This window comes from Gadus macrocephalus, chromosome 5 (assembly GCF_031168955.1).
Source record: "Gadus macrocephalus chromosome 5, ASM3116895v1".
NCBI classification, from domain to species: domain Eukaryota; kingdom Metazoa; phylum Chordata; class Actinopteri; order Gadiformes; family Gadidae; genus Gadus; species Gadus macrocephalus.
This window is the reverse complement of record NC_082386.1, coordinates 5351880-5375255: the sequence shown is the minus strand read 5'-3', so window position 1 is coordinate 5375255 and position 23376 is coordinate 5351880. Positions and strand designations below refer to the sequence as shown.

Genomic DNA, 23376 nt, shown 5'->3' with positions numbered 1-23376 from the left:
GCAGTTTTCAACATGTTTTGACTGTTTCGACCATGCATTTGGCCGACATACACGCACACACATGCTAGCACACACACACGCGCAGACACACACAAACACACATTGTGCGTTTAAAAAATATGAATCTATCCATATCCATTTATTTATGAGCCATATATAGTTCATGAACAAATGGACAATGGTACACCCACCTACACATTGCTAATTTAGTTTCATAGTGCTTGACCTACGAACCACCATTTACTTTAGACAAATCAAACACACTTGAGCCCAAACTCCTCCACAAAATCAATGAAAAGATTGTAAAAAAGCTTAGTAAATTGAACTCATAAATGTATACATTTTAATAAAATAACAGCGTCTTGCAAAGTTGTCCAATCATACCAAATAAAGTCTGTAATTTTAAAAGATAGATGAGAATGTGGTTGTTGACAGTTTAATCTCTAATAAGATTAAGATGCAATATGTGAAGCTTAATAAACTGCATTGTATCTTCATACAGCTCATCGTGATGCAGAGTGCGCAAAATATCAAATGTTCTGCAACATAATAATTTTTTTCCAGTTCCCCAAACATAAAATACAAAGATTTTATTTAATTTGTGTATAACATAGTTAGTTGCATTATGAACAATTATGAACAGAACTTTTTAAGGAAATGGCACAGTTAATATATACACAAACTTAATTCCAATTAAACACATTTCAACATTCTTTGATGCCCAACATGTGAGTGCTTACAGCGATTGGGCCACATACTAACAATAGTTTATTCACAGACTTTACAGTATCATTATTTAGAATTAGGTTTGCAAACGCACTGTTTGCTCTTTATTTTTAATCACTTTTTGTTCTCCACGGTTGACAAATACTAGAACCACTGTTGCCTTCTGTATCAAATGTTTATATTATAATACTATTTGTCTGTAGAAATTATTAATTAAGCATCACAAATATAAAATAATTTGATTTGTGTGTGTGTGTACACATAGTGCATTGTTTAAATACATTCTTTTACACTTTCCTAAATTAAGACCTCATTTTCGTATTGATCAAATACATACATTTATAAAACATTGTAATGTGTCTTGCAGCTGTAGGCCTACTTGGCTTTTGTTCATAACAATGTATTGAGATAATTCTCAAATATTGTGGCCGTTGTACTTTTACTGGAATGGTTATACTCATTTATATATTTCTCTACAGTGTTTAGCACCTCATGAAGTTCCAGCTTCTTCAAAATCTCTCTCGAAGCATCATGATACAGTCCGATTTTGCTTTGGTTTGAACCTTTTCACTCTTTAGTATCTACTATGCCTTAATACAAACATAAAGTTTGAAGCTCTTCAAAAACATAACCAACTGCCTTCATAAAAACATAAAGACATTGATGAAAACTTAAAAGCATCATTCATTCCTTTTTTTTCTTCGAAGGAGTTATAATCTGTGGTTAATCAAGGTTTCTGAAAATAAATGCTGAAAAGCCGAACTTTATGTCGCCTGATAAGTGGGTCAAGAGAGGGTTCAACTCGAGAAGACTGTACTCGTGGCTTTATGTCAATCAGGCAAGAGCGAGGCAATCACCCTAATTTATCTGGGCCGTGGATTTGTCTCATACAATAATGTCTTTAGAAATAAAATAAAAATAGTATTAAATAATAAAAAGTAAACATAAATGTTGTTCAAAACCATTAAAATCCGATAGCGAAAGTTAACAGATATTCTTTACATTGTTGAATAACATTCCTTTTATTAAATGTAATAAACATTCATCTGAGATTTTTTTTTATGCGTAGCTCTAAAACTGCCTAAATAATCTGTTTTGTGAGGTGTGGTGAAATGCCAGCTTTGACTAACTCTTATGTCAGGTTTTAATAGCGTCGCTGAAGTCATTTATTTCCCATTAATGCACCTCTGTGAACGTGGACATCTCTTGAGGAAGGGGTCGCCCTTAAAAAAAGAGAATATCGGAACCTAAAAAATGAACACAAAACACTGGAGGGGCCTTTAAGTGCACACAAAACTATTTAACCACTACACTAGCTGATTTTAATGCCACCCTAATAATTGTTGTCAGAATAACTCATAGATTGTCTGAAGTCTTAGGACAATGTACTTTTCAGAATCAACCACTTTTTGTCTGCTTTGTACTTTGTACCAACTGACAAAAAAAACAACATTTGTTTAAAACAAAGAAGAAGAACATTCAAAATGCCGCATAAAGCAAAAAAATAACGAAATCAAAACTCCGGTTCTCCATGCAAACATTTGCTGAATGCAACGCCAGTGCGCCATTCTCTCTCTCCAGGCGTCCGGCTCTGTACATATCCACAAAAACGATACACCAAAATCCGTCCTCCAGCATTTAGACAGCGCTTCTAGGGGGGAAGTCTTTGTACAAACATGTCCCCGCTCCCCCCCTGGCCAATCCTGCTTAGCAGTACACAGACCAGTAGATGAGGTTGAAGAAGATGTAGGACCCGGGGAAGAACATCCGGGAGTACTTGTCGATGGCGTGAGTGTTCTGCATGATGTTGAGGGCGCGCAAGCTCCGCTTCTTCTTGGTGGCCGTGGACTCGCTGCTCACCGACAGGTGCACCACCATGTGCTCGGGCTTCTCTGACACCGACACCCCGCGCATCTCCTGCTCCTCCTCGGGGCCCATGGGGTCCTCGGTGTAGCCCGCCAGGCTGTTGGTGTCGGCCTCGCTGTAGGTGCCGTCCAGCATGGTCATGGTGCGCGTGTGAGAGATCCCGCAGGTGCATGCCAGGGACTGAGGGAGAAGGTTGGAGGAACGGCGATCAGAACAACGACTGAGACGACAGAGTTATGCTATTTCCGGCATGAAAAAAATCATTTAGACACTAAACGAGATGTCATCATGTGCTTGGATAACACGGCGGGAGGGAAGGTCACTTCAAGTTGCTATAAATACGATTTGAGAGTTGTGAAGAGAGGGCAGGAGAGAGCAAGATTTTGACAATAAACAACTGAAATGAAATGCCCTCACTCCCTATCTTTCACCACTTCTAAGAACATTGTGTTCTTAGAGGTGATTAGCGTGTGTGTGCGCATGTGATTAATAGGCAAGATGGATAGCTTGTACTCAGAAATGTGTACGGGAGCTACCTAAAATCGAAATCGTCACATACAGAGCTTATCACTAACTAGCTAAGTGTTCATGACATTTCGAACAAATTCCACTCAATGATAGCGATTGTATCTTACTGGCAGCATCTTTAAAGATAGAAGATTATGTCTTCAGTAGATAGTTGATGAAAAATCAGTTATTTTAGGACACTTCCCTGACAGCAAAGTATATGATTTAATCAAGCATGATCGTGGGTAGACACAGGCAAGCAAATTACCAAGCTTCTTCAACGAGGCAAAGGGTGTGCATGATTGTTATAGGGGAACATTCACATTGTGGGCAGTAACAACAAAGGCGTAGAAAGGTTAGGGGAGTGTCCATCATGGATAATTAAGGATTGGCCACGGCTGAAGTCCGCCATGGTGAAACAGGCCAAGTTAATTTGCAATACGCTCTTGATGGAAGCAGTCTACAAGGATGAAAGACAGCTTAAAGATTCTACACAACAATGGAGTCAGGAGATGGGCAATGGCCTCCGTGTCAGACGGAATGTGAATGCTAACTAACGTCAAACTACTCAATTGGAGAGAGGAAGGGAACCATCTCTAAATGCAAGGATAATTTATACAAATAAGATTAAAGGAGACATAGTATGGTGTTTTCCCAACAAGTAAAAATAGTATTTGAGCCGGCCGCCAAACTCAAATAACGGAGTGGCAGTCCGGCAGCTCAGCTCCGGGAGTACAATCCCTTACTCCTCCATTTCTCTTCCACCGGACTGCAGCCGTAGCTTCGGCAGCAGTCCGGCAGCTCCGGCGGGGGGAGCTCGGCGGCAGTCCGGCAGAGAAAGGGATTGTATTCCCGGAGCTGAGCTGCCGCCGAGTTCCCCCCGCCCGGAGCTGCTTGTCCGCTGGTCCGCAAAATCTTAGCTGGGCTCTGATTGGAGGGGAGTGGGGAAGTGGGAGGTAATATTCAATTGTGCCCCCTTCCTACGTAGGAGGGGGCGCCCGAAACTGACTCGCTCATTTGGTAACTGTAGGCGGGGTACTTTCAGAAATGCATATCTCACTCAAAAAATCATGTACAGACTTTTTTCAAAGTTTGTATGCGTGTGGGAGCACCAGAGACCCAAAACAACACCCCAAATCCCAGGAAAAGTGTTGTTTTCGTAATATGTCCCCTTTAAAAAAATCATTAGAAACAATGTAAACAAGTTTAAATCCTTTATATCTAAATGGTAAATGGACTGCATTTATTGGCACTTTTCTAACCACTGGCCACTCAAAGCGCTTTTACAATATTGCCTCACATTCGACCATTCATTCACACATTCACACACCGACGCGGAGTCAGCCAGGCAGGGCGAGCCAGCTGGTCTGGAGCAGTGAGGGTTGCTCAGGGGACACCTCGACACTCAGGAGCCGGGGATCGACCTAGCAACCTTCCAGTCAACCCACTCTTCCTTCTTAGCCACATGCCGCCAATTTTTTTTATGATCCTCAGGATTCACCTTTCCACCATTTCTTTCCGCTTACTTGGCGCAATGTTTACCTGTGACCTCGCCCGTTCCCGCATTTTGCGCTCGCGCCGGTCCTGGACGGTGGACAGGTAGTTGACGGCGGCATACTCCAACACGGACAGGAAGACGAAGACGAAGCTGACCCACAGGTAGATGTCCACCGCCTTGATGTAGGACACCCTGGGCATGGAGGCGTTGACCCCCGTGATGATGGTGGACATGGTGAGCACCGTGGTGATGCCTGGAGAGCGAACACACACACAGGAGGGCAGCGCAGTGTTAAAGTGCTGCGTCGTCCAACCGCTCGCATCAAATATTAGCATCTTGTCGGTTAAATGAGTTTCCCGGCAGCCGCTCTGCCAGAATGAAGTGTGTGGGTAAACAATCTGAATCTTATCAAGCCTCCTCACCCCAAAAGTCAAAGAAAACAGATGGCGGAAAAAGGAAATGCAGTACATGACAAAACACAGCAAAGTGAAAAATGGTTAATAGCATTATGACAAAATGACAAGGGAAGAGGAGAATAAATGAACCTACCCTGATGCATATAATAAATGCATGTTTCGTGTCTTAGTGTCAATGTGGGGGCCTGTGTGTGTGTGCTTGGTGGCGTATGTGCACGCATTTGTGTGTGTGTGTGTGTGTGTGTGTGTGTGTGTGTGTGTGTGCACGCCGTTGATGGATTGAGTGCTCAGCGAAGCTAAGTAATGTACAAGTCACACCAAAAGTATTCAGGGAGTTCTTTACAAATTAACAAAAACCACGCAACATCAATCAGCAAAAAATAAATCATCCTCCCATCCCCTCATCAGGCATGCAGAGTGCTCAACAGACAGTCAAAGCAGCATTGGAAGGGGTTCTGGAGGATGTCGACGCACCCAGGGAGACTCGCGCGGGCACGGCCCGCCGGTCGATCCAGAAGGACACCCAGGACAGCATGACCATCAGGGTGGCCGGGAAGTAGGTCTGCAGCAGGAAGAAGAAGATGTGGCGCCGCAGGGTGAAGTTGATGTACAGACGGTTGTACCAGCCTGTAATGAAAGGGGAGGGAAGAATCATACAGGGGGAGGGGGGATAAACGATGTTGTTTGGAAAGATCTGACAGGGGAATATCATGTTGGTGCCAGCAACATAGTCGATATTTGTGCATCATAATAAAACATGAATGGTTGAGCTATTAAGCGGTTGGCAATGTATTTGCCAACATAAACACAGGCCTCTGAGCTTTCTGTGCCCTTTTTTTTACGACCAAACAAGAAGCATGCAAACTCATTTCTGTGTTTTAATTTGGTTTGCAGCAGTTTTGTAGCTCAATTTACTCCTGTGCCTTTATGTTTTGTTTTCTCTCCATCTCAATCCAAACCGTGTGTGTTGGTGTGCGCAGAACATGTACAGGGGATGTGTTCCCTTGATTGTATACCTGTGCTGCTGTAGAAAGCCAGGCGGGATGTGGTGTGGAATTTCTGGATGAGGAACTGAGACAATGATATCCGGTCGTCTGTGCTGAGGGACTCGTCGCCACTCTTCCAGTACAGCATGAGGTCCTCGTCGGTGTAGGCGTCTGACACACATCCGCCAAGCAAACAACATGCAATTAAAGGTGCTGTCGGGAAAGCTAAAAAAAGCCATCACTCCAGTTGAATTTGTTGAATCCATTTTGCCTGTCAACCCCAGGTGTGTGAAATGCAACATTCAATAGTGGGCCAACAAGGGAAGGAGCAGTGAGGGAGATTTCGTTTAAAATCTTCAAAGTCTTCTGCTTTCTACAGCAGCTTTAAAGAATCATTCAAGATGCCCTTTTTCTTGCATGTGGTGCTGATGTTCTAAGTGGTTGTTCTTTCCAAGGTAGAAATATCAGTGTCAATTTCACAGAACCGTTCTGTGTGTAGAGATGTAGCACAGTCAGGTCCGGTTTGGGAAATATGATTTGCATGGGTTCAGCCTGCATGTGGATGTCTTATCATTGTGAGGCCTTGAAGTGGGCAGACCAGATCTGGATACTGGATACCAGATATTGATACCTGTTCAGCCATCACAACCTTATATATACTAGGGGTGTAAAAACCTTCTAATAGTCTGAGGATTTTTTTTTCCTTTTGTCTTGTGTGTTTACATTATTGCAGTCAGTTGTTATAACTTTTTAAAATATAAAAATTATAAAATCCAATACAGAGGACACACTGCTTTCATGCCATAATTTGACACGCCGCCTTTCATAGTGCACAGTGCACAGTGGACTGGACTACATCCCAGCAATCCCTATTTACTGACTACAGAATCTATTTTAAATCGGGAAATCAAATCATGATATTTAAAAATATATATATTCAATGATGAGACAAAACGACTTCCAAAAGTCCAAGCCGTTAAAAGTGCCGGACAGGTTCAATTAATATCACTGGTGAAAAAATCTGGTTCAAGTGGGATGATTTCCAACTCCATGGAAGTGATAAACAGCAAAACAACCCCCCAATCAGCAGCACTCTGAGGCCTCTATATTTAGCGACACGATGAAAAGGAGAGGCAATTTCTTTGGAAGGATTCCAATCTTTCAAATGCTTAAATGGTGGCGGTGCTGAGACACTGTGAATGAATTGTTGTCTGTAGCACAGGGAACAGTGATGCTCTTAGCTGGGTCCCCGACCAGGGGTCCATCCACCAGGTGAACCAAGGGAAGGCTACTCACTTGTTTATTATTTTAAGCTCTTGAGCGACATGCCTGTTTTTAAAAGCCAATTATCCCGGACCACCCTGCAGATGCATTCGGAACATATCAGAGATGCATGACTATACGTACCCCTTCTCTCTCTCTGTTTCTCTCTCACCAGTCTCTGTATCTGCCTCCACGTCATGATTTAGTCAATGTGCACGCTGGTGATTAACAACATAAGTGCACTGCTTCTTGTTCCACAGTTAATGTGATTGGTTAAATGCCCAAGCCACAAAATATCTAAACTGTGCAAATGTTGGATTTGTTGTTGAGAGAATGCTTACGCTGTTGAGGTTGAAACGCTTCACGTCATGTGTTATTCGATTCATTAATGTTAACTTAGTAAGGCCAAGAGTTCTTAGTTATGTCTTATTTATTTTTCATTGTTATCCCATTTCAGGGCCGAATTCTAGTGCTTACCGTGTAATCATGTTGTAATGTGCTACATTCTTGCATTTTGTTTTGCAAAAATGTTGTTTTCCCTTTTTAATTCAATTTTTCATTGATCATTTGACATTTGAGCCAAATGGCAGATTTCTGGTTGTTACAACAGCCAGGGTTTGATTGAGTAAATTCCCTCTGACAGGGAGATGCAATACCTCAAACAAACAACCATAATAAAATTGATTATTATTAATATTCCAATTCATATAAATTATGTTCTCCACCACTCACAACTCTCCAACTCCAGCGAGCATGTCTGGGAGTCCAGTGGGAAGCGGCTGAAGTCCATGTTGCAGGCTGCTGTGACCGTCACCCTGTTCAACACAGAAGCATGGAGAGCAATGAGCACCCGATACAAGGCACACTGGGATATTATAGACACGCTGATGAAAGCCCCCAGGGGAGGCCATGCTGTGTGGGACACTATCGACTGCATGCTCTCCTCATCAGTTAGTGAACACCGGCTTTAAGGGTTGCAACGAAAATAACAAACACAGAGGAGGGCTGGGCACCACGATGAGCACATCGTGGTGGGAATACCAGCCAAGCACACGCACACACACATGCACACACGCAGGCACGCAAACACACACACATTATTAAACACACACACACACACATATATACACACACACACACATACACACACACACACGTATACACATATAAAACACAAACATGCACACACGCACACGCAGACACACCATGAGCATACGCACACGTACTCACACAGACACACACGTGTACACACACACAAACACAGCATATTTAATAATTGCATTTCATAAAGAGTATAATAATGTTCATAAAGAATATGATAATGCAAACATCCCCGTTCTTCGTGCTCTTTAAATGTCAGGCTCCTTCTAATGGATTCAAAGATGTCCCCCCCACATATCTACATAGTACTTTCTTGTCAATCATCTCTGGGTGTTTTTGTTATTTTGTTACCCTGGGTGCTCCTTACAACCCTCCCTTGATAAGGAGTGCTTAATATAGCTGCCTGTTCAGAACTGGGTAACATTTTTAAAGAATAGTGGCCTGGCCCTGCTTATGGTGACTACACCAGTAACAATATTCTTGAATAATAATTATAGTATCGTCAATATTTTGTTGATCTGGGTACTTCCACAGTGAATACTCACTTATGGTGTTATTGAACAAGGTTCTCAAGGATCAAGGATGGGTTTTTTAAACTGGTTGAATGAATGTTCCTATAGCAACGCTTGTACAACTGGAACTTGATGCATCCGGATATCAAAGTCCACCAGATGAGCACTTTCTTAAAGTGTATCTGTGTAACGTGTTTAAATGATTGAACATCAACCACAATAAATGCTTTTCCAATAGTGTTCTTTGTGTCGGTTACCCTTTGTGTACTTTCCTCGTATTCTCTAAGGCGTTGAAGTGAATTCAGTGACAACATGAGTGCTATGACTCATGCAAGACCTTTTCTTAAATGTTAATGATTCTGAACAGAACATTTCTTGGTTTTGGATTTGGTTCACAAAATATGTCTGTACATGTTGTTCTGCTTTGTGATAAACACCTCTTGAGTGAATGAATTGTTGTCTGTAGCACAGGGAACAGTGATGCTCTTAGCTGGGTCCCCGACCAGGGGTCCATCCACCAGGTGAACCAAGGGAAGGCTACTCACTTGTTTATTATTTTAAGCTCTTGAGCGACATGCCTGTTTTTAAAAGCCAATTATCCCGGACCACCCTGCAGATGCATTCGGAACATATCAGAGATGCATGACTATACGTACCCCTTCTCTCTCTCTGTTTCTCTCTCACCAGTCTCTGTATCTGCCTCCACGTCATGATTTAGTCAATGTGCACACAAAATATGTCTGTACATGTTGTTCTGCTTTGTGATAAACACCTCTTATATCAAAAAATCGCACTATTTTTACTTGACCATTATGACATGACATTGGATTCTGCCCAATTGCAGCTGTGAAGGATAGAAACCAGGACAATAGCAATGGCCATGAATCTGGCTCAAAATCTGCCTGTAATATCGTGAGGTGGTTCAACATTTTTGCTACAGAAGCTTTTTAACTTTTTAACAATCAAAAGGATTTCAAAGACGGCATATACGGCATTTCTTCCCATGAGAGGTATACGCAACAAAAGCAGAATTTTATGAAAAAAAGATAGATAATATGGCAATCAGCCAAATGTTAATAATGTCAAATGCTTGGCACATACAGCTGCATTAGGCACCTGTGAATGACTATTACCAAGACCACACTCAGAAATGACTTAAGTTGTATTTGCATACACCTTTGACCCATAGCTATGGAGAGGCTAAGTCAAAGCAAATAGAGAGAGTGATACATTATCACTAATGTGACACCCAAGGTCACATTAGGTGACCTTGGGTGTCTTGAAAGGCGCCTCTAAATGAAATGTATTATTATTATTATAAAGAGATAATTAATGGAGCTGCCACATCCATTCATAAAGGGCAATGGTCATGGCAGAACAAACATATAGGAATAAATGTTTTACCAATAATTATCCATTCATGAGTAGTGAGTATTTACTTTTGTTCACTTCAATGGTATATTTGATCCGCAATTGGCCCCAACTTTGCCGTTCTCACATCCAAATGTACTGTGGTTGGCCACTACCTTCCTTAAGATCAAATGCTTCACAACTTTTTTGTCCAACAAAAAATAGGGCAGTCCGATCACACATTCCTACATAAACCTTTGTTATACGTCATGTATTATATTTCTCAATAATACCCTTCACTTTGAATTCAAAATTGGTTTAATTAATCAGGCAGATCAAAAGACATTGAACCTTTTAACATTGAATGTTGATGTAACAATCTGCCAGAAGTACACTTGTTATTAATTTCATTCATATTATTCAAATTATTAATCAAAATCAGTGGCCTCAGCCATGAATCAATCTAGCAACAACTGATCATGTTGCCTGATATAAATACATCAAGCAACAAGTGATCATGTTGTTTTCATTCAACAGAAGTCTCAGCGCATCTTTTCAAAAACCCACTACCTCAAAGAATCTCACATAAGTGCACAATTCTGCTACATCACAGCGCTCTGTTGACTATAAAGTAAACAAAAACCTATCATTGTCTGAGTGTGATTCTGATTCGTCAGCCCACATCCTTATCAACTGATTATCAAGACATATACATAATATTTTTTAATATATGCAGTACAAGGATACCTTATTACATTGAACACCTAATCATTGGGGGCACTACATATTCAAGGACAGCTGGCATGCAGTCTTTCACTGTTTCAGAATCTACAGTATGAATCAGTCCTATGTTTTACCAAGAATCCTTCGAACACGGATGGAGGCTATTTTGTTACTTCGATAGCGTTGTGGAATATAAAACATATAGGCCTTTGTCCAACATAACTGAACCGATATTTCACAGTCAAGTCCTGGTGGAATTTCCTTGTCTACCTTTAGCTTTCTCAATGTGGACAATTTTAGCTCGAAAAAATGTTTGCTCTCAAAACGACATCCACACAGAGAGACGTTGGTGTGAACACAAAGCGCTTGCAGGGTCATGTGGGGGGGGGGGGGGGATAGGGATAAAAACGGTTCCTGTTTGAAAACTTTGCACTGGCTCTCATTCTTGCTAAGAGCTGCTTTTTTTTCAGGGCAAATCGATTAAGATTGCGATTCTGATGTTCTAATAAATAATTTGTAGAATATTGTAGATCATTGGCCACAGAATGATTAAGCCTTGTAAAGGGGGTTCACACGACTACTGAAAGAGTATAAAAATATGTTATAAATCCAAAGATGTTATTGAATTACACACCTCTGGTTGACGAGGCCGGGTTTCTATTCGGATTTCGTTTCCATGCTGTTTTACATTTGCACGTCGCAATTTGTAATCACAACGGCAATAATTATTCTTTCTTGAATAGTTTTTTCCCCCGTAATGATAGATTTGACGCGTGATCAGTTCCTCACGGTGGTAAGACGGGGCCTCGTACCTCAGGCTGTAGAGGACGTGTCCGTCCGGGAAGACGCGCAGCATGATGTTCTCCGTGGTGGTGTCGTGGATGAACGAGCGCTTGGAGTGGACGAAGAACACGTCGGGCACCCAGATCTTCTTGACCAGGCGCCCGTCAAACGTCATGCTCTTGTTGGTGCTGCTGGTGAACGACAGGCGCTCGTCCTTCCAGTAGTGACGCAGGTACAGCGTCATGGTGAAGTCCTGGGGAGACAGCAACATTCAACACCTTGTTTAATAGTTTTGTCCTGTTTAAGAAATAATTGTTTAAAGGCCTGTGATTCAAAGTGTCCCTGATTGTGTTATGCTCAGATCCGAATAATTGTCTGTTTATTAAATACATATGAATAATACATAAACAATTATTTAAAATACATGAACTAAATGAATAAATACTTATGTTTTGTTGAACCATTTTGATTTTGGCAGAAGCAACCACACATTATTATCTTAGGGTTTCTGATGTTCTCTCCATTGGGTGTTCCTTTGGTCCGTTTGCCAGTGCAAAGAGCCCTTTAGCTCTTTAGGAGTTGTTGCGGTGTTACTCTCCTACATAATGTAACTTTAATCCTTGCTGTGAATCATTGCCTTAGATCAGTCATCTTTCGTTGTCCCACTTGGTTGTTCTGTGTTATGTTTAGCATAACGTCTATTAGCATATTGTTATGTGTCCAAAGTATAATTAAAATTTTCACCTCAGCTATCAAAAAATCCAATCCAATGCATGTGTAATTATATTTATCCAGATCATATCATGCAAACGTTGAACTATAGAAAATTATCTGACAAAGAATATTGTCATTATTTATAACTATCATTTAGGGAGTTAGTGATGCTGAGTTCAAAGAACTGGTGTGATGTACTTGAATAATACACATCAGATCCATGTGTTCATAAGAATAAGGTATTTTTTAAGACTATGCCTGCATCCTGATTAAATAATTCATTAAAGGTTGCTTGTTCACACAGTGCAAATAGACATCTGATGGTACAATTAAAGCACATGCTGATTGGCGTTAGTTGCCGATTGCCTGCTGATTCTGATTGGCTGAGTGGTTCTTGTCAGGAGCCTGTACCGTGACTGTCTTAATATACTTTCCTTGCCTATATAAAAAGGACACATTTAATTGCAGTTCCCTTGTCGAAGACATCATAAACTTGAATGATTGTTCCAGAGCACAAACCTAATGATAGCACCTGTGCTTAGGAGGGGCTATCCTTACCATGTCCACTTCAGAGATACTGTCTAAACTCTCCACTTGTACATCCACTCCTACAGGGATTGCTGGCCCTAGTAAACAGAAATTGAAAGCAATGGTTTCAGCAATGAAGCACAGTCAAAAAAGGCAAACATTTTTAGCAATGTCATCAAATGTTTGTTTATAGCTTGGGTGTGTGGGAAAGTTGGTTATGCGTTGTATTGCCATGTTTGACACACACTTCGTCTTTTCTTCTATGAGGTGTAGTGTGACACGCGAACCAATTTAAAATGCAATCTCACAATAAAAAAAACAATATTTTGTAATTCATCATCAGTTGGAAGGGATCCGACATAATAAAGTGCAATCGCAAAAATAAAAAAAACAGAAACTTACAGTTTTAAAATGATTTTGGTTCTATACAACCCATGCAAGGCAATCATGTGCTTGTAAACATACAGCATACAAATATTGAACCAATCTACTTTACTACTACTCACACACTCAAAAGTGTCCTTGCAGCGGAAAAAAAACCACCAGGGAACTATTTTAAAACAACTCCATATTCCATTTACTCTCAACGATGGCTGCTATTGAGCTGTTGATAGAATGACGCCACTTGTCCACCACACCAAGCATGCAATCTGACACAAGCCTTGACAGCCTGATCTGTGCACGTACTCAGAGTAAGGACGAACCAGCGTGGTTTAGTGTGCCCATATGTTCACGCAGCCAAGGAAAAAGGTTTAGAAGTGATATGTGCTCATAGATATCCAGCAGTACTGTATTCCTCAAAAGATTAGCAAAGGCTAAAAGGGCTGATTATAGCGGCCAATTTTTATGCCGTGAGGGGAATGGTGATTGGTTCTTTCCACAACTAAGTGAGGAGGCGCGCCCCCTATCGCATGCATTACACCTTCTCCCTTGCTTCTCCTTCAAATGGAGGAATGTACAATTAGCGTTTGAGTAAAAAGCTTTGGGTCTCTTTAGATTTTTATTAGCAATCGATAGATCACAGTGGAGTTTGATATGAAAACGGTTCTCGTTACTCTGAAATAGGCCAACATTCAAGGCGTTCTACTTCACGTTCTTTGGTAAAGTAGGTTGAATGTGAATGAGTTGTGTGCTTTTGGCAGACAGACGTCTAAACCTCTTCCACTACAGTCCTGAGTTTGGCAGTCAGTGTGTCTTTCAGGAGTAGCAATTAAGGGAGTCCATTATCCTAATTGGCCTAATGACGGGTCTGTGTAGGTGGATAACCTGTTACCATATTAGGTCCACATCGCCAACGGAAATTTTTAATTAAACGGAGACTGGGGAATATGCCTTGAATGTTGATTATGTGAATTGTGTGGAATGTTTGTGATGTTGCACACAGCATTTTTTATCAATACTGACACTCATCAGTGTTTATTCCTCATTGGTATATTGCACACAACCCGTCTAGGAACTTGGTTTGGCCATGATCCAATAATTCCAAACTGACCTTAATTAACTCTTGGCCAGCCACTACATGTTACAGGCGAATGAGGCGCATCACTAGCACTAGTTTCTTTATTATTTTGTCTCAGAACCAACTGGCTCTGAGACAAAATCTGCAAGTTTGATTTTTTTCTGTAAGTCTAAGTTATGATAATAAATCATAGGCGATAAAAATTGAAAGGGTTATGCCGAAGACGTGAAGCATAGGGCTCTCCCCCTGGCAATGGATTGACATTTTTTGTCTGTTTTTTATCACTTACTATATCTGGTTTCTTCTTTGAAGGAATGATGATCTAAGATTGCTCTAAATGATTGACATAAGTAAGGAAGAGAAATGTGAAGGTAGAAGACACCGTCACATGAATAATTCACTCTTTCTTTCCGTCATGTGGTCTTATTAACCACCCATAAATATAGTGTCTATCCTGACCTTCTTAACATTTTCAAATACAGACATACAACATATAGTGTGTCACTCATAACATATAGTGTTATGAGTGACACCTTGTCCTACGATAACTCATCTGGGAAGAGGGTCTTTAGAATATAAACTCACTTTAACTCCCATTCATGCTTATTTAAAGCATGCAACAGGCTACGACACTATTGGCTAATTGTCTTTTCCAATGATATTCCTATTATGCTATCTCTTGTGCTGATGACCTGTTTTACTTCGCATACATTGAGACAATGAGAAAAGGGAGGAAGGCAAACTTGTGGCGTATGTAAGCTGCTTTTGGGAGTTGGCTTTGTTTTTAAACAATAGGGTTAATCAAGTATTTATTAGACCTTGACTTGAAAGCGCTCGGCTATTTCAGACTGAATATTTTTGTTCCAGGTGTCACTTTTTTTTCATGGCTCAAGGCTTTCTTAATATCCACAATACTGACTTTGACAACGAATAGAATTCAGACAGGGATTCTTGTTTACTGGGTCTTTAACCTGCGCGGTAATACGTTGAGTTTACAAATAAGCCGCAAACAAAATCAAATCCACAAATAAATCTGTGCATGGTACATCATCCATTCACACACATATACATTTAGCAGGATTTATAAATATTTCATGTCAGCTGTCATGGAATTGAAGACTTTGTTGAGATTTAAACTAGGCTACATCACACGGTTTGACCCAGGGATCGAGGAAACTGATATATGAATCACTTTCCCCAACCACGAGATGACCTTATGCCATATTGAGTATCTCCACCAATATTCTTATGTATTTTAAATGTTCTTTAAAGTATGTAAAAAACATTAAACAATGGCAAATGTGGCTCTTCTTTTTTTCAAAAAATATTCCAAATCAAAATATAATCAAGAGAATTTCTTAATTGCAATTTCACTTCATACATTTTGATTTTGGTTTTCAGAAATTCAAGCTCAGTATTCTAAAGTGTTGAATTATTCACTCTGTGTAGGTTTGATCATAATTCGTTCATTAATTTAGCTAGTGACTGTGGTATATCTCCATGATTATTGGAGCCTTGTGTTACACCTGACAGATGTGCCCGGGGGAGACTCCTTACCCCACCTGCAAGCAGACTTCCTCTGTTGAATGATAAGGTAGGTTCATCCCAACCACGTTTGGTTAAGATGCTGTAAATCTCAATGATGTCTCATTTAAACAATATAGTCATTCATTTAAAAAACAGGGTATGGGGCTGGTGTGATGATCGTGCATCAGCAAATAAAACTTTACCGACCGTCGAATTACATCTGGAAACCTGAGACTATTGCTACTAGGCCACTACCTCATTGGAACAAAATTGCAACCATATGCAATACATTTGCTAAAACACCACCCATCAAAATTATCCAACCATAATAAATGTGCCATGGCTGTGTTATGACACTGCGAATAAATGTATTTCTATTCAAAAGGAAGCATTGTGGAAGCTGTTTCCTCTATCGGTTGTGGTGATTCTGAAAATAAAGAGCAAACCAAGCTGTCTTGTCATGAAACTGATAAAGCTTGAACTGCTACAACCAGATCTGTAGCGGAGGGGAGGGGGGGAAAAGTTGGATGGAGTCCAACGGGATGGGTTTTCCGGATGTGATTTTGTGGAAAATAATGATCCCCTCATTGGCCTCGACCTACTATACCGCTGGGGTAGCCCTCAGTCGTCCGGTTAGGGAGCAAAGTGTCATTTATATGGTAACAGCTGTCTTGTCGCTTAACAGATTGGTGCCCATGCTCTTATCTAACCCATAAGCAGGAGGAAACCTCTGCCAGTGTAATCTCCTCATCATTACTCGAGCTGGGGTGGAAGCGGGAGGGGAGGGGCCCTGCAACAAGCTGGGCTCTGCGCTAACGCTAACAACGACAAGCTCAATGATCTAAGAACACTATATGGCTAGCCGCCGCCGCCACGGCTGATGCCACTGCTGAGGCCACTGCTGCTATTTCAGTCCCCGCAAATTAAGCCTGCATCTCCAAGAGACATCTGGCACGCGTCTCCTCCATACATCAGCGAGCGCTGCTTCACGCTTCGGCCATGAATGCCAAATCTAACAAGCGTGGGCTCTGATTACTCTGTTCAAATGTTCCCCGTGAGCCATGGTGCCTCTCAGTCACAGCAACACACACTCACCCGGGTTAACATGTCCGTTTAGCGCATCGGACCGAGGCCAGCGATGAACACATCTGTGCATGACATTTTGAGTTGGCAGATGCTTTTCATCAGTCAACGTCCTCTGCGATCTCTTTCCAGTAGATAATGGCATTGCGTTATGAGCCCACAGTGGACAGTAAAACGGTATTCATTTGGATAGAAATGTTGTGGGCACATCAATGAGCAGAAAATCAATGGATTATTCTACTCTTGCCTCTGAAGTGGCGACGGGCGTGACTTAATACAATCTCCTAATTGAATCTCTACAGGGACAACATCAAACTAATGGCTGCAACAATCACCGTCTCAAGGTTATAATAATGCCATGTTATTGGCCTTTCAGGGGGGAGGTGTCCACCGTCTGTGGCCATTGTTAGGAAGCCAGGCCTGAACAATGGAGTTTATGTTAAATGTTTATGTCTATAACAGTACCATGTTCACGCCTGAGTCCCACACTGTATGAATGCACATACATAGAGCCCGGCGTGCACACATAGAGATCTCCCACTCCAGTACATGCTCACACTATTTTCTCATTCATCTTTTGTCGGAAGGGAGGGGGGGGGTTACTCTGGATCATTCTGAGATGTGTTTCTCGCGTGCCCCAAGACACTCTCCTCCTCTTTATAAGCATGCTTTTTTATCTCTGCGTTCACCTCCACCTAAAATAGTTCTGGCAACCTAGACTTTTTCATTTATCAGTGCCAACGCATTCAGCGCAAGGCCAAATGCTCATCAGAAGACTCATTGAAGAAGGCAAGGCGAGGCGAGGGTTTTAGTACCTGTGTGACCGTGTTCTACGTGTGTGATCTCCATTAAAATCGAATAGCGAGTAGCGCTGAGGCTAAAAGACGTCGCTTTAAGCATGTTAGTAGCAACCCACACTATCCCCTGACCCTGCAACTGAACCAAATCTGCTCACTGATAACGCAATACCGCATTACGATTTATCTTTTTCAGTTCAAACCCATGCCCGGGCATACAGTGTTCATCCAATCACAACCCCATAACCGACGCCAGTCGCTCTGTAGGCAACATCAAATGATCTGGCCAGAGGGGGGGATCCCCTGCCATCGCCCACGCCCATCGCACACAGGGATTAGCAACAAGCTTTAAAGTGTTATTTTATACTCCAGATTAAGCGGAACAGCCCAACCGTCCGTGTGTATCTACTGCCATTGCCTTCTGGCGGTCCCGTGGATAAATAAATGAATAAATACAAAAATACACGTTTTAAATGTGTATCTAACAACTGTGCGGCAACAACCTAATCAATGCATGTCATTCAAGGTAAAGATCAATTCACGCTTTAAAGTGTTGCTACATCCATTGCCTCTGGCGGCTGGCTAACACTATTTATAAATAAATGAATAAATAGAAAATATGATATAACATAATAGAAAACATGATATAAAAAAAATAACATTTTAATTGTGTCAAACAACTGCATGGTACCCACCTAATCAATGCCAGTCATTGATTAGGAATTTAACACATCAATGTGTGTCTGATTTATTTGGCGTCACTGTCTGAATGGGGAACATGAAACAGGTTTAGTTGTGCCCTGTTTGCTGCAAACACACACACAAATGTTCCCCACCGCTCCCACAACAACATATTTTTGTATCAAACAATCCCAACTATAGAGGGGAGGAAACATCAAACACGGAGACTTGTGACTTTTTCTCTATTGAACCAAATGCCATCTGAGCGTGTTTGCAGGGATTATCACAAACATGAAATCTAGACCATTTAGTAATGCGGTTGTTCCCTGTCTCACAGGGTTACATTTTTGGGTTTGGGGCCTGGGCAAGGGCTCATACTTGAAAGGCTGCCGACAAAACGTAGAAATCCTGGAGCAGAAATTTGAGCGAGCAACCCCAGGACAGCATTTGCTGCTCCAATAGGCTTCAAACGTTACCAATTGCACAACAGCAGCGCAGGAGTGCACAGTTTACGATGACGCAAGTTCTGTGGTTCGAACCTCATCTTGGCAGGCCGCCGCATATAACCGCACTGACAGGGCTGTCCACAATGGGTGGAGGGTAAGAGGGGAGCACAGTGCTTCTCCAAGGCTCTTGCCTTGTTGAGTTAGAAGGCAGATCAGGTGACGGGTGCAACCTGCAATCGAAGCCCACCAAAGTAATTCCAGGTTCTGGATCATGCTGCTATCTGTTCTTCAGATTTCGATTAAATTCAAATGACACTTTTAAAGAGGAGAATACCTCCGTGAGTCTAATTTTCCCTTACTAGAGATCGCCCCTGTTTTTGACAAAGGTGGTGTGCGTAGGTGTACATGGTGTGTGGTTTTTTTGCAGCTGTGGTCGCCCCCTATTTAGCACTATTTGTTCACATTGGAAGACATTCTCTTCCGCTGATTAGACTTTTCTTCAATCAGACCCAGCTATGAATCGCATTCGTCTTCATATTGTTCAATACATTTTTTTTAAAATCATTGGCATTGAAAGGTACTCGATAAGGTAGGAGGAATGCTTCTCCAGGTTAGATTGAAAAAAACGTGCAACGGAATATGGACACTGTAAATAAACCGAGGGCTCTCTATAATAATGGCTAACAAGACACGGTCAAAAATAAATGCACAATGTTTGTGGAACACAGCCAAATTACACGGTGCAGGCTGCACTTTCACTGTTGTGGCGTGTGAAATTAAATGGGTTGCTACTGCGATGTTGGTCAGAGGCTGGTGGAACTTGGTGGACTGACACTGGCATACACATTTCAACACCCAGACCACATCAAAGAGTGTGACACGTGCTGTAGGCTGCTAAAAGATATGCTGACAAGCTAGCAGGTTGTTCAGGCCTCCAAGAGAGTTGGGGTTGGAAAGAGGCTGTTCTTTACCTCCAGCTGTGAAAGTTCTGAACTCGCTGGGAGTGCATTTCTGCATTCTCTCAATCTCCTTTTCCCCCACCTTCCTTTTCCCACTCAAGGTTTATGTGCTTTTTTTAAGCACCTGCAACATTTTCCTCGGCCGTGGAAGAGCGTGTTATTTTTTTATCAGATGGAAGAGGCACATCATCCAATAAATAATGCTTCTCTTGAATACAATAACCGCAGCTAGGTTGTAATAACAGTGGTTAGAGTCCGAACAACTGCAGTCTAACGTGTTTTGTTTTTAGCGCCACAGCAAACCAGCACGCATGTGTTTAAAGGGAATGCGGTCAGTAATCATGTGGCAGTGGCTGCTGTTCCCGTTACGCACCTCCGAACGCGGGCCTCATGGTGAAGTCATGATCATCCACTTTGAGGAGATTCTCTGTCTTGGGCTTGCGAGACTTGGTCACGTCCGGGGGCTTCTTGGTCAAGGCACTAAGGAAATAAAAAAGTAAAGAGGGGCAGAATATCATATCAGAATCAAGTCCCCCCCTGCTGAGAGCCTGCAGACACACTAGAGTCTTGTGGAAGAGAAACATCACGGCCATGCAACGCCTCTGACCCACAAGAGTGGCGCGTGTTTCTTTCCCCCTTCGTTGGGGAGTGTAACTGCATCGAGTGTCCAACGAAGCCTGTCATGTTCCTCGCCATTTACAAATTATTTCGTGAGGGGTGGTGGATGGTGCTGGATGTCTTACAGGGATCGTGTTCAATTGAGGGTAACAGCATGCAACAAAAGGCTGGAACAAGCCTCCCTGTGGAGCCCCAAATGGAGTTGAGATGCTATCCCCTTGTATTTATTAGTTTTCCCTCTGATACCTGGGCTGCATATCCTATTCCGGCCATACAATGCACAACTGCCTTCATTGCCTCATCCCGAGATACACAGCACAGGAGCAGAGATAAAACCTAATATCCTGATCTGAGAGAGAGAGAGACAGCGACAGAGAGAGAGAGAGAGGGGGGGGGGGGAGAAAGAGAGGACGGAGAGAGAGTGGGATAGACAGAGAGAGAGAAAGAGAGAGAGAGAGAGAGAGAGAGAGAGAGAGAGAGAGAGAGAGAGAGAGAGAGAGAGAGAGAGAGAGAGAGAGTGAGAGAGGGAGAGGGAGAGGGAGAGAGAGGGGGGGGGGAGAAAGAGAGGACGGAGAGAGAGTGGGATAGACAGAGAGAGAGAGAGAGAGAGAGAGAGAGAGAGAGAGAGAGAGAGAGAGAGAGAGAGAGAAAGAGAGAGAGAGAGAGAGAGAGAGAGAGAGAGAGAGAGAGAGAGAGAGAGAGAGAGAGAGAGAGAGAGAGAGAGAGAGGGAGGAAAGGAGATGTAACATAATTGCATGTGATAGTGATGACGCAGAAGGCACTAATCACATCAGAGTAAAGGTAAAAGACCAAATAATGCATCCGTCCATGTCCACCATTAAAACAATGTGCAGTATTTCTCTCTTTCTGTCTTCTAGTCACTCGTGACATAGAGTTGTCCTAAAATTCATCCTCATGATTAAAAATATATATATGTGAAAAACAAGACATCTAACTAACAATCACACTATACTACATAGAACATCATTCTTTAATCGTTGTTATTTTACGAATGGGTGCTTGAATATCGATTTTTGGACAGCCCTGTTATTCTAAAAGACACTACATGCTTTACATGCTTTGTCTGATCAGATCAGAGAGGTCCTATCAACGGTGGACAGATGGGCCAAACGTTCCCACGGTGGCTGGCTCTGGAGCTCGAAGGTCTTTCCGTGTAATTAACTTGTAGGAACAGTGGCCGAGTGGCCATGTCATATACGGTCACCTGATTGGATCAATTGTGGGAGTTTGATCGTTAATAAGAACGATAATTAAACAGCGCGTCATGACAATCAGTAGAAGTCACAGATAGTTCGATCCATGTGCTGCTGTCCTTATGCTGGTTGTTCTACTTTATTTCCTTTATTAAGTCAACGATGCAAATTTGGAAGTATTTTGTTTTATACTTACGTGCCGTGCTTCTGCGTCTCCACAGTCCCGGTCCATCTCCGCACGCGGTGCCGGTGCCGGCTGCACTCTCCGGTAACGAGCAAACATAGAAGCACAACAAGTGATTTCACCCAATAAGGCATCATGCGCTGCACGGAATTCCACAGGTGAGTCCGAAAGCCCTGTTCAATCCACAGCCTTCCACAGACCGGCGCATTGTCGTCTCAATGACAAGCTGCGAGCGCGAGAATGGTGATGATGAGAGTCGTTGTGCCAAGAGATGGAGAGTTAGAAACGAGCCTGATAAGTGTTCCTGCCCTTCACGATGGCTATGCTATAATGCGCGACATCTGCGCTGACACGCTCCCTCTGCTGCCTCTCTGCTCGCATCCACACGACCTGCTCTGGTGGAGCGAATGGGTGGGAATGTGGTGGTCGTGCGTCCTTGCGCTTACCCGTGCACGCCCGTCCGTCAGCAGTGCGCGCTCGAGGGGCACCTCCTACCTGGCAGGCAGTGCGTGCGTATGTCTGTGCGCGTGCCCGCGCGTACGATCCCAACATCTGTGCAGCGAGGCTTGCAAAACGGGATTATATTGGCAGTAAAAAAGTACATTGTGTATAGACACACACAAGACATGCATTTCACACGGGGAAAAAAGCATGTGTGTATGCTTGAAGTAGGCTATAGCATATATTTTAATGGTTAAAACAATTATGGGCCAATGCTATTTTATTGATATGTTATCAAGGTTATGAAGGGGGGGTAAAGATGAAATGCCAGATTTGATGCAGCAATGGTTTTCCTGCAGTAGGGCTAGTTGAGTGAAGCTCTCAAGTAGCCTCACAGCAAGACCACTAGTTGGGAGACGGGGTGAGCATGGCAGATGCGCACCCCTTTGAAGATTTACTGGCCGCCCCTACACGTGTGTCGTATTTCCCCGGAACTGTGTAGCCTTTGAGCAAAGCACGGCTCATCAGGGATTTAACAGTGTTCCGCTCTGGCTCAGCGTGAGCTGGCTCCTTGGCGATGTGTCAGAGAGCATAGCATATGTAAAAAAATGAGACAAACCCAACATTCTCCGGGACTCTCTCTCGCAATGTTTAAACAGACAAAGCCTTTTGGTTAATTTCAACATGTCCGCTCTGTCCATAGGGTATTTTTGAGAGGAACACAAAAAAAGAGAACAATCTGGTCACATCCCCTGGACTCCAGGTCGTTGTTATAATATAAAGACAGGCCTCTATACATAATACATAGAGTGATAGTGGGAGCTTCTGGCCATGCCTTGTTACACACAGAGGAGACAACAGACTGAGGTCATGTTGTGTTCATTGGGATTCCGGTGTTGTATGCCAGAACCACCACCACCACCTCAAGTGCATCCGCCCGACTCCCCTCCCTCCCTCCCCCCTCCCTCCCCTTGGATTGAGGGCTCTCCACCGC

The 23376-nt window shown here is 42.6% G+C and overlaps 1 protein-coding gene across 1 annotated transcript; it reads right to left on the bottom strand.

Moving 5' to 3' along the window:
* Positions 1–575: 575 nt before the first annotated feature.
* gabrr2a (gamma-aminobutyric acid type A receptor subunit rho2a) lies at positions 576–23099 on the bottom strand. The gene is made up of 9 exons (XM_060051840.1): positions 21954–23099; positions 20299–20405; positions 13004–13071; positions 11761–11984; positions 7995–8077; positions 6030–6170; positions 5488–5640; positions 4642–4850; positions 576–2772 (listed from the first exon to the last, which is right to left on the bottom strand). Exons 1-9 carry the CDS (start codon positions 22076–22078, stop codon positions 2434–2436), a joined length of 1449 nt encoding a protein of 482 aa, XP_059907823.1. The 5' UTR covers positions 22079–23099; the 3' UTR covers positions 576–2433.
* Positions 23100–23376: the final 277 nt, after the last annotated feature.